Source organism: Cyphellophora europaea, assembly GCF_000365145.1.
Source record: "Cyphellophora europaea CBS 101466 unplaced genomic scaffold supercont1.12, whole genome shotgun sequence".
NCBI classification, from domain to species: Eukaryota; Fungi; Ascomycota; class Eurotiomycetes; order Chaetothyriales; family Cyphellophoraceae; genus Cyphellophora; species Cyphellophora europaea.
The window spans coordinates 167,768-181,306 of record NW_008481800.1 but is presented as its reverse complement, the minus strand read 5'-3'; the positions used below and the strand labels follow the sequence as shown (position 1 = coordinate 181,306).

Below are 13,539 nucleotides of genomic sequence, written 5' to 3'. Positions count from 1 at the left end.
TGCTATATGAACCCCAAGTAGCCGTCATGTCCGAGTGAACACCCCTTCCCAACTGTCCTGCATTCGCACCTTTTAGTCCACGCTGGTGAAAATACCCTGTTGGTCTACCGCATCTACTCCCAGGCGTACTCGTATTCCCGTTCGGGAAGGCGAATATGGCTGTCTCGCAGAATGCGTCCCAGCCCAGCGAGGGAGATATAGACCCAAACTCGACCCTCCTGATCCGTCTCTGCATCAGCACTGTCCCTGCCTCGCGCCGCCAGCACCAGCTCTCCGATTCCGAAAATCTTGCCATGCGAGATCACGGTACGACATTCCAGTCGATCGACCTGCTGGCGGAGGATGATGCCAGTCACGGAAATGCCAAGCCCGCCCAAAACGATACGACCCGGGACCAGGTCATGAACATGTCGTTAGACCAGCTTGAGTTGCTGTGCAGGCGGGTCCAGCAGCTGGAGCTTTCCAATTATGGTCTACTGAAGACAATATACGGTCCCCAAATATCTGCCGCGCCCTTCTCCTGGTTCAATGGCCATAGTCCCGCATCGCGACTGGAGGTGGGCTCCGAGGCTTATCGCCGGCTGCTATATGACCAGTATCGGAAGATGATGTCAACCGCGAGAAACCCAGAGATACATCATCTGCAGCCAACCTCTCCAGCGGGGGCTAGCGTGCTCCGGGAATATCAGATGCAGTTGACGGTCCAGGCACAGCACCAGCGTGACCAGAGACCCAACTCTGAACCAAAAGACCAGAACCGTGAAAAGTCTCGGTTACACGCGCCATTCCGAGTCAGTAAGACAGCTCTTCGCGCTTACAAGCGCCACATGGACTGCTGGGATGCAGGCATCCGACGCCCGTTCGAACAAAATACTGCCCTGACAGACTATCAGATCCAGCTCATGGCACTGGAGGAGCAAAACCAAAGGCGGCTGCTTGCGATCCACAACCACACGGAGTCCAGAGACAAGGAACAGTTCCAGATGGCGCAATATGAAGCGCAACTTTCGGCGCTCAAGGACATGAATGACCGGCAGATGTCACAGCCATCCGCGCCGGGCGAGCCCGCGGTGTCTCCCGTCGACTTCACGCGCGATAATCTCGACTTGGACACTAACATTGTCGAAAGCATCGAAGATCAGACGCAAGAGCTGACCTTGGGTTCGCCACGTGCCAAGCCTCGACCAACGAAGCGGAGAAGTCGTCGGCCGGCCAGGAGCTAGGACTTCGCAGGATGACCCGGATTATCATTTCCGCGCTCGAGCATCAGGCGTGATAGGTCCATGTGCTGGGACAGATTGTTTGATGCGTAACACCCTGACTTGGCTCACTCTGTCCCTGCTTCAACCCACAATATCAGCTGCAGTAACAATGGCACATCTAGTTGAATGTTCCTCGTACTGCCTGCAGGCGCATTGCCCCGCCAAGCACGGCTGAGAAAGTTGCGCTCTACCTCTGAAGAAGGAAGCCTGTCCAGATGAGGCGGTTTCTGGTAGAGTTGTGCGCGACCTACCGCAGAACATCCAGTATTGTGGTGTCGGATGATGAGTGCAACGTCGGTGTCCTGGAACTGCCATACCTCGTCTCCGTACTGTATAGGTGTCGTAGCCAGTCCAACGTTTGGGTTGTTAGACCCGAAGAAGGAGTTACCCTCAGGACTCTGCCAGCCAAATGCACATAGATCTTGGCTAGACACTCGCACAGACTTCTCGGCTGTCAGGGAAGATCTCCGGCGGGACATTCGATAGACGCCTTCCACCAGGTTTCCCTCCAGCGGAATAGCGTCGAGCTGATAAAGTGGGCGTGCCTTTGCTCGAGTGGTTACAATGACTTGCTCCTGCTTCACCGATAGGTGACTGGTGGCAACTCCTCGAACTCTAACTTCTGCTTTGAGTCCTTGCAAAGGCTGTGCACCAGATGCTTGAAATTGAGTGATGTGATCGTGGAGACTGGCCTGATCAATTTCAAACTGCCGCCGTAGGAATGCGGCAAAGCTGATGATCCGATGGGGAGGTAACGATTCAAGTCGACATGAAATTCTCAGTACTTCAACCATCAAATCAATGATGCTAGTTTCATAGCCAGCGTTGATATGAGCTGCAATCCTCGGCGTTAACGACAGTAGCGCGAATACTGTGTCGTGAGGATCAGCGCACTGTGTGTCTCTGTAAGCGAGGAGCAGCTCGGTCATTGTGAGTAGCTGTCTGCGACCCAACCGTTGTTCGTGGACTTGCACAGGTAGTGTTTGCCGTAGCCTAACGCGCACTGAAGTTGCGTAAGAATCCTGCGGCCAAGGGAATGTGTTATCGAGGGCAAACTCGCCCATAGTTGTCAGTGAAAACTCGAAACCTGCGACATGGATAACGACGCTGTTTCCTTGCAAGATCTCCTGAACAATCCAACGCCTACTCCAATAGGTATCTCGTGTATAAAGTTCCTCGATCGACTTCCATGCGTGCTCATCCGTGTCCGGTGGCAGAGGCAGTTCCCTCGCGTAACGATCCAGGATATTCGCAGCGAGATGAGGATCTTTGAAGTCACCCCCTAACCAAGACATGACATAATTAGCTCTGGCGTATATGTCCCCCATGATTTTGACCTGCTCCATGCGTTCTTCGAGATCATGCTGGTTGATACACAGCGCGTCAATCCACAAAAGGCGGGGCTCATCGCGTCGCAGGTCGCGTAGCACTCTGAATAGATTTTTCCTGATCTTCAAGACCTTACCCTCAACGTAAACGATCTCGGGGGTCGAGGCAGGCCCCCACGTATACGACACTGCCGTAAACAGGGGACATGAGTCAAGGGAGCAATACTGGATCTTGCAGTGGATTTCCTTGGCATTATCTTCCCCTGCTGGCTGGAGTTCGACTAGGCGAAGTTCTCGGTGACCGATGGGTGCGTATTTGTACAAGGCGATGATAGGGTCTGGTAGCTTTTTAACATCATGGACTTGGAAAGAGCGTGTCTGCGAGCTACTGCGCTCCTTTGTCAATGACCAGCGCCGATCCGAATTGCGCAAAGCACCCCGAAACCTGTCCATTTAATCTGAATAGGTAAGCACATCCGGCGGGGAGCCAGTTCTCAACGCTGTCGTTGCGAGCAGGGACCTGTACAAAGACCAGGCCTAGCGCTGCATGGCGCCGCGCCTGGCGTCGGTTTTTGTGAAGTATTTTGGGGCAGCAGAAGGAGAATGCCGACACCAAGGTGGGATGGCAATCGTAGAAAGAGAGGGGCATGGTTGATCACCTTAGAAATGAGCTAGGCCAATCTGATTTTGGCCATTGGTGGCCCTGCGTGAGCCGTTAGTCATCTGGCCTGCGGCTACGAAGCCGTATCGTTCGTCAGTTCTTGATAGATGTCTCACGTCGAGGCATCTCTGAGCGATAGAGATCCAGAGATGGACATTAGCCGGTTACAGTATCGCGGCAGAAGACAACAGAAGTCGTGCCTTGGTACGGAGTAGTAGGTAGTAGAAGAGTCGGCTCGCAAGACGCGGCTGGGCGCCAAGATAGAATGAAGTCTTCTCCGCGCGCAGCAGTTCGCAGTCTTACACTCACCCCCAACATCTTCAACAATACAATATTACTGCAGAGTCCGACGGTGCTTGCTACTGCGCGCAGACCAAGACGCCACTGCCTTGTGTATGATATCGCTATACCAGCCGCTGCGTTCCACAACAGCGCGAGACAGCCTGTGATGCTAAGTGGACTCTATACATCTGCGCTTTGACATGCTGTAGTTTACCACCAGTCGCGTGAACTCCTTTCTGTTGTGCTAATGTCATGGTGAGCAGTCCCGAAAGAACTGAGAACTCTCACCCTCCCTCAGAGGAGTCGGAGACCAAAAAGAACTCTTTTCAAGACCAGGCATCGCAACAATCAAACAGCCCCGGCGCGCCCAGTCCAGAGCATGACACCAAAGACGTAGAGCAGCCTTCCCTACCAAATCAAGAGGAGCCTGCCCTCCCAGCCGAGGACGCTCCCCCTCTCCCTGACGAGCCTCCCCCATTGCCAAGCGAAGCGCCGCCATCCGAGGCCACTGATGATGGCTGGCAGCCAATGTGGGATGAGCATGCGCAGGCATACTACTTCTACAATCGCTTCACCAATGTCTCTCAATGGGAGAATCCCAGAGTGCCGGAGGCAACACAGCAAGCACACGATCCAACTGCTACGCTACCAGCAAACGGGGGCTACAACCCGGCCATCCACGGCGATTACGATCCCAACGCAGATTATGCCCAACCTACTATAACCGAGCACACTGCGACAGTAGATGGTGCACCAGGGACAGAGCCCACCGACGCATACGCTGCGACCGGTGCATTCAACCGATTCACGGGCAAATGGCAAAATGCCGATTTTACTCCAGACCGCTTTAGCGACGCTGCCAAAAGTGGGCGCCAGATGTCCGCCTTCTTCGACGTCGATGCCGCGGCCAATACCCATGACGGCAGGAGTCTGAAAGCTGAGAGAGCCAACAAAAAGATCAGCAAGAAAGAGCTCCAGGCCTTTAAGGACAAGCGGCGAGAGAAGAAGGAGGAGAAGCGTCGCGCGTGGCTGCGGGATTGAGTTGTATGGCATTGTTTCAAGCATGGCGTTGGATTATGTTGGAAAAGACGAGATACGACAGCATATGAGTGCATAGCCCAACTGGCGGCGTGGTCGGCTTCCCAATACATATGGAGTAATTGCAATAGAAGGTGTCGGTACCCCTTCTGTCGGGGCGGACCCATCTCAAAAGAATTGAACATGTCGCCAATCCACTACCACAATTTCTCGCGCACGTCGTAGCCCTTGTCCTAACACTCTGACGTCTCTTGACTCACCATGATACGTTCATTGACCTCATGTACACCGAGGTGGCTGCATTGCTCTGTCTGGGCTGGTTTTTCTTCATATTCGTCGTGTGCGGCATAGGCTATGTTCAACTGTGCGTGCAACTGCAACCACCAACCCACACCACAACATTTCATTAACGACGAAACAGATTCAGGCACTACCGCAAGCCGCCTGCACGAGCCAACGTGCTGCAAAAGCCGTTGGATCGCATCCCACATGTGACCGTCATCCGGCCCTGCAAAGGCCACGAGCCGTATCTGGCGGACTGCCTGGCCTCCAGCTTCCTCCAAGACTACCCGCAGTCCAAGCTCACCATCCAGCTCTGCGTCGCATCGCGCTCCGACGCTGCCGTGCCAGCGGTTGAGTCAGTCCTCAAAAGATTTCCCAACTACGATGCCCGTCTATACGTAGAAGACGAGGACCCTGCGCTTCAGACAGCGGACAGTCGTGATGCACTCGGGCCCAATCCCAAGATTCGCAACATGAGCCGCGCATATCGAGAAGGCCGAGGAGATCTGGTATGGATCATAGACTGCAACGTTTGGGTCTCGCGCGGTGCGTGTGCCAGGATGGTGGACACGTTGTGTGGCTACGGGCCCAATGGCTCTCTGACGATGGCATACAAGTTGGTTCACCATTTACCGCTCTGCATCGATGTGCACGAGGACTATGCAACAGACCGTGGATCTCGCAAACTACTACATTCGATGAGCGAGAGCCACAGCCACCACTCTATGGACGTGTCGTCCACCACCAAGAGCCAGCATCGTGGCTTCGGCGGACGCCTCGAGGAACTGTTCTTGTCCTCTTCGCACGCAAAAATGTACGTTGCCATCTCCACCGTGGCGATCGCTCCGTGTATTGTTGGCAAATCGAACATGTTCCGCCGTTCAGACCTGTACGGGTTGACCCGCGGTCAGGGACTGGACTACTTCAGCCATAACATCTGCGAAGATCACTTGATCGGTGATCTGCTTTGGAAGAGTACCATCGGCCATCAAGAAACTCTTTCGGATAATTTGGAGTCCAAGGGCACGTGGCGGCGAATGGGCAATCATGGGCTCGTAAAGGGCGATCTCGCCATTCAGCCTGTGGCCGGAATGGGGGTAGCGGGCTACATGGCACGAAGGGTTCGATGGCTCAGAGTCAGGAAGTTCACTGTCCCAGCAGCTACGGCCGTTGAGCCAGGCACCGAGAGTGTGGTTTGCTCACTGCTGGGCGCCTGGGGACTCGCCACCTCCAGCCTCACCCGAGATTCAGCAGGCTCAACATGGGTGTGGATGCTGTGTTGGTGGCTTGTGAGCATGACCGTTTGGAACTGTGTCGACCGAACAGTCTACCTGCTTCTCCATTCCGGGGTCACGATAGAAGCTGGAGATGATCCAGACGAGGTCCCTACATTCGCCCGTCCTCTGGCCCAAAAGTGGAAAGGTCGACGGAAATGGGCCACTTGGTTCCGGGCCTGGTTGGGAAGAGAGTTCCTCGCATTTGGCATCTGGTTCTGGGCAATCTGGGGCGGCGTGTCGGTGACTTGGCGAGAGAGGCGCTTTTGGGTCGGCCTGGACATGAAAGTGCACGAGATTCCCGATGCATCGATGCAAAGGCGTAAAACGCCCAATGGGACGGCGGCGGATGGGAAAGTGCGAGTCGATTGAGTAGATGATGGGCATCACAAACCATATGTCCCGTGTCGTTTCTGAAGCTGTAATGCCAAATGCTCGACGGGATCGCATGAGACTCGCCCCGGCCTAGTCTGACATGACAAACATGGCGTCGATGGCCTCATTTGCGATGTCCAAGGCTCTCTTACTTGCACAGCAGAAACCGGAATTTGGTGATTCAGCTGACGCTACGGAGTACAGGACATCCATACAGGGCTGGCCGCTCCTCGTATATGTTTCGTGTTCGACCGCCCATGGCTGACTGACAGGCCTCGTGTAGTGAGGCGCCATTGTGCGCATCAAGTTCTAGGCCCACCCGTTGTCCGAGAAAATCGATGTCACTGCTACTAGAGCATACTCATTCGGAATGACCCGACACCCTGGCCTGCATCGGATAGGCTGACTTTGGAATTGACATAAGCCTCGTCATTCAGTCAAGCTTTCTTCCATTGAACGAAGATTGCACAGTTCGGGGTGGTGGCTGGTGCCAAGTCAGCCGACCACGGCAGTTGATGAGATATGCGAGATCGTCCACCCTTGCGGTAACTGTGTCTACTCAGCCTCGTAAAGACCGGCCGATTGCAGCAGCAGCATGACCTTCTTGACCAAGCGGTTGGCATCGCTGACCCGGGCCTGGCTTGCAGGCTGTATCTCAGCTAAGCCCACGTCAGGAGGCATGCTTGAGATCCTACTACGCACCAAGGTTGGTTTATATCTCGAATGTGTAGATTCAGTCTGCCAGCAGCATACAAAACCCGTCAGGGAGCATCGTAAAGCGTCAAGGAACAGGCCATCTTCTGCTAGCCTGCAGCACGAATCCCCGAAGCAGGCCCCGACTGCCTCACACAGCAACCCTCGCACACCCAGCCCACCATGCACATCCCACTCCTCACATCCCTCGCTCTCCTCCTAACCCTCACACTCGCCAGCCCCATCGCCCTCCCGGAAGCCCACGCCGACAGCCAGACGCTGGAGAAGGTAAGAAGTCCCCTTTCCCCCAACCGCGAACCATCTCGGTCCATCTCCCTGCCTCGGGCCCCTCCCATGGACGCATCCTTACTTACACCCATCCTCCCTCCTCAGCGAATTACAGGCGGACTCTGCCACAAGCGCGTCTGCGTCAGCAAGACGGGCCACAGCTGCTCGAGCCACACCTGCGTGCTGGGCGACGCAGAGGGCAAGAAGTGTTCTTGCTTGCCGTACGTTCCCAAGCCCAAGAGTGACTGAAACTGGGGAGTGTGCGGTAACGCGTGTTGAGCAGTGTGACTTAAGAGCATCACCCTGATTAGTGGTTTCGGTGATGGAGGGTCTCTGATGGCGGTGAGCACTGAGGGGAGCTTCTCGGGGTGTTGATGGAAGTTCATTGCAGCAGGATTGTGCTGGTTGCTTGCAGACCCATCTTGCTGGTTGTATTCCAGACCAGCTTGGGCGCGTGCTCGATTGAACATTCGCCATAGGATATACCACCACAATGTGAATGCTCCTACGCTTCATGGAGCATTGTGTGGAGATTGATACTAGCCGTCCTTCGCTTGCACCAAATCAATCCTCTGCCAGCATCGAATTACTATTTTGAACATCCTACGCTCTCTTGTGCTTGCATCTTTCATCCGACTCTTCTCTTGCACCAAGACCACTATCAAAGCATACTCTCTCACAACACAAATCCAGAAAGCAACAAACAACTTTCGTCCTCTCATCAACAACCACGATGCGTCTCTTTCTCGTCAGCCTCCTGGCCCTGTGCCTCTCCCTGACCGCCCTCGGCAGCCCTTTTCCCGACAAGACCAGCGAGGCCATCATCGCCACCATGGACCCTCATGACACCAACCCTTCTTCCCCCAATCGTCATCTTGCTCAAACCGTACCTCCGCCCCTGTTCCTTCGCCAGCACAGGCTAAAATATTTCAACAGGGGTTCCTCTGCGCCAACAGCTTCTGCGTCCACATCGACAAGAATCACCACACCGACCACCGTTGTATCCACACGAACTCGGGTGCAGTAATGAAAACGCTGTAATCCCTCTCGAGTTGCAACCACGGTGCTCTGTATGAAACATGCTGCCTCATTCGGCGTAACACATGGTATCATAGCTTGCAGTACCATCGCTCTCGTCCCTACCCGCGACACGCGTTTGAAGAGACAGTTAGGTCGCCCGGACGGCCAGCATCACGAGCCTGCGACCTCTTTTTCCTCGTTTGATGGGTCATTGCGTTCTTGCAGTGCACGTTATGCTCGCTTGTAGCCTTGTGCGACTCAAAGCCGTGTGTCGCTTGGCTGTGCTGGAATGTAGCACGTGAGCGCCGGCTGCGCCCATTGGCGCTGTGTTCTTCTGCAACAGCAATCGAGCCACAGAGGTGGTCCGCCATCGGAGACGACCGCCGCGTGGCTGATCATCGATCGTTCTGCTGACAGAGGCTGTGTCACCGTGACCATGGCATGTTGGCATGCTTGTGCAGCGAGCGACGATCAACCGCCAATTCTCACGATCGTCTTCTCAACGCGAGGCTTCTTCGTCTTTGTGTTCGCCTTCTTTTATTTCCGCACCCGCCGACCCCTCGCCGTCGACAGCACTAGTCTCATCCCCCTCAGCAACCTCAGCACCACCCACACCACTCTCCACACCCTCCCAGCTTCCCAGCAGCCACTCGGCGCACTTGACGCCCTCCTCCTTCCCACTCATCTCTGCCTCGACTATGACGTCGCGTCCCGCGCCGTTACGAACGCCCGGGTCCGCACCCGCAGTTACCAGCGCCTGCACGACTTCTAGGTGCCCATTGAGTGCGGCCCAGTGCAGGGGGGTGTTGCCACTCGCGTTGCTATGATTGAGGATCTGTGCTACTTGCGGCGCCGGCTTAGATGTGGCGGTGGATGAGGGCGCGTGTTGCGGCTGTACGAGGGAGAGGAGGTGCGAGACGAGCGCGATGGCGCCGTTGGCAGCGGGGTAGTGGAGGAGGGAGTTGCCCGAGGCTGGTTCGATGGCGGCGGAGAGCAGGTCGGTGGGTGTACAGGAGTGCTGTTTTGTCAGGTCTTCGAGGGTGGATTGCAGTTCTGTCAGTTCGCTGGCACGAGCGAGGTAGATCAGGTCGTCGATGTTCTCCTCTGGGAGGGTGACGCGGTTCGCGGAAGGCATATTTGCGATTGTAGAACGTGGAGGCACCTAGTCGGTAAGAGGTTCAGATGGAAACCTCAGTGTCGTGGTCTGAAGGAACAGAATAGCACTTGTGTTATAGCAACTCGAGCCCTGCTCGTGGTTGCAAAATGCTCTCACAGCATTCATCAACTTTTTTGACATTTGAACCCCGCTCGACTTCAAATGACAGTGTGAGTGGGGTTTCGCAAGGCTGCGAACATCGAGGAGGTATAGTCGCAGCATAAGCGACGAGCAATAGAAGAACTGAGAGAGTGACTTGACATCACGTTGATCCATGTTACTAAGAGACGTACTTAACCCTGGTCCAATTTGGCCAAGTATTTATCTGAGACAGAATGTACCACAACGTGGCTATGTGGACTTGTAGCGGTTATTTTCCACAATCCGTTCGCAAAATTCCACAAAATGGCCTCCAGTCCATGCTCTAAAAGAAGATGGCAGCACCTCCCAATACCACACCCAAGAACAGAATAAGGAGCGCCACCAATAGCACCACCGTGTAGGCATCAACACGTGGCCCTCCTGCAAATGTGGGTTTGGACAGAAGGTTGAGACGGTACTCGCCTAGTTTGAGCTCGAGGACGACTTTGCGTTGCGGTTGGACGGACGGTTCAACGTAGCCCGTTGGTGGTACCGCCTTCGAGAAGTTCATTCGTGGCGAGGAGCCAGCGGTGGTGTGGGTACCTTGTTGGGCATGGGGTCGCTCGTGTAGGCTGACAAGATCCAGAAGCCTGTCGTGATCATCGAAATTGGGAATGCTAGGGCGCTTTCTGAGTGAGAATGCAAGATGCTGGTCCACGTCTTCGGCATTTTCTCCAAGGTCCGTGTCGAGGCTGACTGCATATGGGTCTTCATCCAGACAGCAAAGGTAGTTCTCCGCTTCCGCTTCTTTGAACTGCTTCGTATCGGACACGGTTGGCCAAACGGGCAGGTCTGGATTCGTACGTTGGTGATGAGCCATTCTCGTTGTGCTTAAAATATCTTGTGACTTGTGGACTCGTGTGAAGGTTGTAAGTAGTAGCTGGAATTGGAACTGAAGAAAAAGACCGTTGCTGAAGAAGGAGTATTTTCAGCCTGCTTCGGAAGCCTGGCACTGGATGAGCTCTTTGTTGGAGACTAATATCTTGAGACCTGTGAGACACTTTTGCCCTAGGTGTCAGTGGGTATCTCAAGGGCAACTCCTCTTCTTTGTCGGTAATAAGGCAGGAGTGACGATCCGGCCCCGACCAATTGGATGGATTTTCGCTACTATCGAGCCCCTATTCACCCATAGCAGGCAGGTAGTGCCAGCTGGTGTCACCGTACAACTCCCAAAGTTCTTCTTCCCTCCCTTGAGGTGTCCATCGTGGGAGCGGGCAATCATTGCCGCCGTTGACCAAGAACTCCTCAATTCTGTGTTTCATCCCTCTCTGGACGTATGGTCCTTCATATACGGTAGCGGCGATGCAGTCTGTAAAATCATCCTTTGAATTTGCATGCCACTGGCCTTCATCTTCGTCAACGTACCATTTACCTCCCAGAGAAACCCGTCCAAGTTTCAGCGTAGGCATGAACCATAACAGATCAATAAGGGAGGCTGTCTCCAGTCGCCCATCCACAAGCACGACGGTCTGAAGATTTGTGGCTTCCTGTAAGAACAGCTGCATATCTGGCCAAGAACATCGAAAGCGGGACAGCGAGAGATGTGTCAGGTTGCTCAAGAAGTGGCGTGGAAATCGATCGAGATTCGTCCGATCGAAGAGCTCAAAGGAGAATTCGGCCTCCTTGCCACGAGGCAGTTCCAGACGAAGGCACTGTAGATTTTGAGGTTGGTCAAGCAGCTGGCGGAGTTGTCGGGCGGACGTACTGCGACCGCGGGAGTATGGCTCGGTCAGACCGGCTCGAGATAGCCAGTCTGAATGAGGAAGTGCAGAGAGGTCGAGGCTGAGGGAGGTGAGACTACTGAATGCATCTTTGAGGGTGACCAGAGCATCGGGTTGGTCGATCAGTTGGAACGGTATAGAAGACATGGTCAGGTTCGCCAAGTCGAATGGGGACTGTTGGGTTGCGGAAAGGAATTTGAGGAAATGGGCGAGAGTGTTTCGTCGTCTGTCGAGCACCTGCTGGCGAGGATCCTGCGTTTCCGGACATTGATAGATGTCACATTCAGGTACAAAATGTTCCACTTCCTCGAGGGAAATCTGTGGCTCGCGCATTAGAAGCTTGAATTGGATGTTAGAGCAGTATTGACTCAGCAGACTCAAAGATCTGGCAAGCATAGCATCCAGGCTGTTGGCGACACGGTCTGATTCGACATCAAGGTACTGACGATAGAGTGCATAGTCCCAACGCACGTTCTCAGTGAAGCGCGACTGCAACGCGGCGTGGAATTTTCTGTACTCTCCCTCGGGCGGTGCATGACCCGAGTGGCTCTGCGCCCAGTTGCTACTCAGCGCTTTGTAGACCTGAGCCTGCCAGTAGCGATAATCAGCGTATTCTAGCGGCACTCCCGACTCAAATGAGAGCACTTTGAGCTTGGAAGCGATGGTTGGCGCATTGGTCAGCGCCTCCAGTTCAGCGAAACGCTCCCGCCGAGGCCAGAGGCGAAATTCGAAGTTGTCAAACAGAGCAGATTCGGCGAGTGCAGCATACGCCTTGCAGCAGAGCCGGAAAGCCTTGAGGTCATGATGAGAGAGAAATAAGGATATAGCGGTGACGAGTTCGCTCGGCAAAGCGTCCATGTTGATACGTGGTTGAGTGTTAACGCTTTGACGCTGAGAGACGGTCTCGACTGTATTTATATCGGGGAAGAAAATGCTTCAGCCTGCCAGATCCGCACGGTCCAGCATGCGTAGAGATGAATAGAGTCTCCGCGCCTACCGCCGCACACCAATGAGTCTGTTCAACATACTGTCGCTTCTACTAGCGTACCAGGTAGAAGTGTACTGCACTGGCTGATAAGGCCACCGGCTCCGATATTGGCAACACATAGATACGTTTGCGCACAGTCACCAAATCCGCTGAAATACATAGAGGTACACACTCGTGCTCGGATCTGATGTCGGACTTGCGTCTTCTACTGAATACTGACTCACCTCAATTACTCCCCGCTCCCTTACGAAATCTGTCTGCCTCTCTCCCCTGCCCTTACTATGTAGTATGCTCCGTTCAACGCTGCCTCGAGCAGCGCGAGTCCGCCCATTCCCCACCCTACGCAGGCATCAGCAAAGCCAGCTCCGGCGCACTTTCGCAACAGGCTCCAATGGCACGCCACCACCTAGCGCGAAGCAGTCGAGAATACTGCAGCTGCTAGATCGATGGATTGAGCGCAGCCCTGCCTTTGCACAGAAGCCTCTCATCGCCCTCAGGCACGCGCCAGCCAGCTACATCATCTCGTTCGCGGTCCTCCACGAGCTGACTGCGGTTGTGCCACTGGTCGCACTGTTCTGTGGGTTTCATTACTTTCGATGGCTGCCCCCATGGTTTGCGGAAGGCGAGTGGGCTATAGAAGCTGTTGAGAAAATGGGCAAGTGGTTCCGCAAAAGAGGATGGATCGATGCCAAGGAAGAAGCATACGTTGAGGAGCAGACTAAGGCTGGCAACGCCAGGCTCTTTGAGAAACAAAGAAGACGAGCCTCTGAAATCTGGAATGAGGGCGAGGGCAGAGGCAGGATCTTGATCGAGGTTGCGACAGCCTATACCATTGTGAAGTTCCTGGTGCCAGTACGCGTGGTGTTGAGCGCCTTCTGGGCTCCGTGGTTCGCGAACTCCGTACTACTTCCAACGGGTCGAGTTATTAAGAGGGTTGGATCATTTATATCACGCATCATACCACGATCCTAGGTGTCAGGCACCTCGCACTGGCCTAGCCGTCCTCCTCAGCAGCAAGTGTCGTCAAGAC

At 54.5% G+C, this 13,539-nt stretch overlaps 8 protein-coding genes across 8 annotated transcripts; 4 read left to right on the top strand and 4 right to left on the bottom strand.

Moving 5' to 3' along the window:
- Positions 1-155: 155 nt before the first annotated feature.
- Positions 156-1,223, top strand: HMPREF1541_10209 (uncharacterized protein; the record flags this gene model as incomplete). The annotated part of the gene is made up of 1 exon (XM_008714880.1): positions 156-1,223. One exon carries the CDS (start codon positions 156-158, stop codon positions 1,221-1,223), a length of 1,068 nt encoding a protein of 355 aa, XP_008713102.1.
- Positions 1,224-1,327: 104 nt separating this feature from the next.
- HMPREF1541_10208 (uncharacterized protein) lies at positions 1,328-3,043 on the bottom strand (the record flags this gene model as incomplete). The annotated part of the gene is made up of 1 exon (XM_008714879.1): positions 1,328-3,043. One exon carries the CDS (start codon positions 3,041-3,043, stop codon positions 1,328-1,330), a length of 1,716 nt encoding a protein of 571 aa, XP_008713101.1.
- A 742-nt stretch (positions 3,044-3,785) lies between these two features.
- On the top strand, positions 3,786-4,574 carry HMPREF1541_10207 (uncharacterized protein; the record flags this gene model as incomplete). The annotated part of the gene is made up of 1 exon (XM_008714878.1): positions 3,786-4,574. The coding sequence occupies one exon, from the start codon at positions 3,786-3,788 to the stop codon at positions 4,572-4,574; it is 789 nt and encodes a 262-aa protein (XP_008713100.1).
- Positions 4,575-4,852: 278 nt separating this feature from the next.
- HMPREF1541_10206 (uncharacterized protein) lies at positions 4,853-6,499 on the top strand (the record flags this gene model as incomplete). The annotated part of the gene is made up of 2 exons (XM_008714877.1): positions 4,853-4,935; positions 4,993-6,499. 2 exons carry the CDS (start codon positions 4,853-4,855, stop codon positions 6,497-6,499), a joined length of 1,590 nt encoding a protein of 529 aa, XP_008713099.1.
- Positions 6,500-9,002: 2,503 nt separating this feature from the next.
- On the bottom strand, positions 9,003-9,638 carry HMPREF1541_10205 (uncharacterized protein; the record flags this gene model as incomplete). Its single annotated transcript, XM_008714876.1, has 1 exon — positions 9,003-9,638. The coding sequence occupies one exon, from the start codon at positions 9,636-9,638 to the stop codon at positions 9,003-9,005; it is 636 nt and encodes a 211-aa protein (XP_008713098.1).
- A 445-nt stretch (positions 9,639-10,083) lies between these two features.
- Positions 10,084-10,620, bottom strand: HMPREF1541_10204 (uncharacterized protein; the record flags this gene model as incomplete). The annotated part of the gene is made up of 1 exon (XM_008714875.1): positions 10,084-10,620. One exon carries the CDS (start codon positions 10,618-10,620, stop codon positions 10,084-10,086), a length of 537 nt encoding a protein of 178 aa, XP_008713097.1.
- A 298-nt stretch (positions 10,621-10,918) lies between these two features.
- On the bottom strand, positions 10,919-12,379 carry HMPREF1541_10203 (uncharacterized protein; the record flags this gene model as incomplete). The annotated part of the gene is made up of 1 exon (XM_008714874.1): positions 10,919-12,379. The coding sequence occupies one exon, from the start codon at positions 12,377-12,379 to the stop codon at positions 10,919-10,921; it is 1,461 nt and encodes a 486-aa protein (XP_008713096.1).
- Positions 12,380-12,797: 418 nt separating this feature from the next.
- Positions 12,798-13,481, top strand: HMPREF1541_10202 (uncharacterized protein; the record flags this gene model as incomplete). The annotated part of the gene is made up of 1 exon (XM_008714873.1): positions 12,798-13,481. One exon carries the CDS (start codon positions 12,798-12,800, stop codon positions 13,479-13,481), a length of 684 nt encoding a protein of 227 aa, XP_008713095.1.
- Positions 13,482-13,539: the final 58 nt, after the last annotated feature.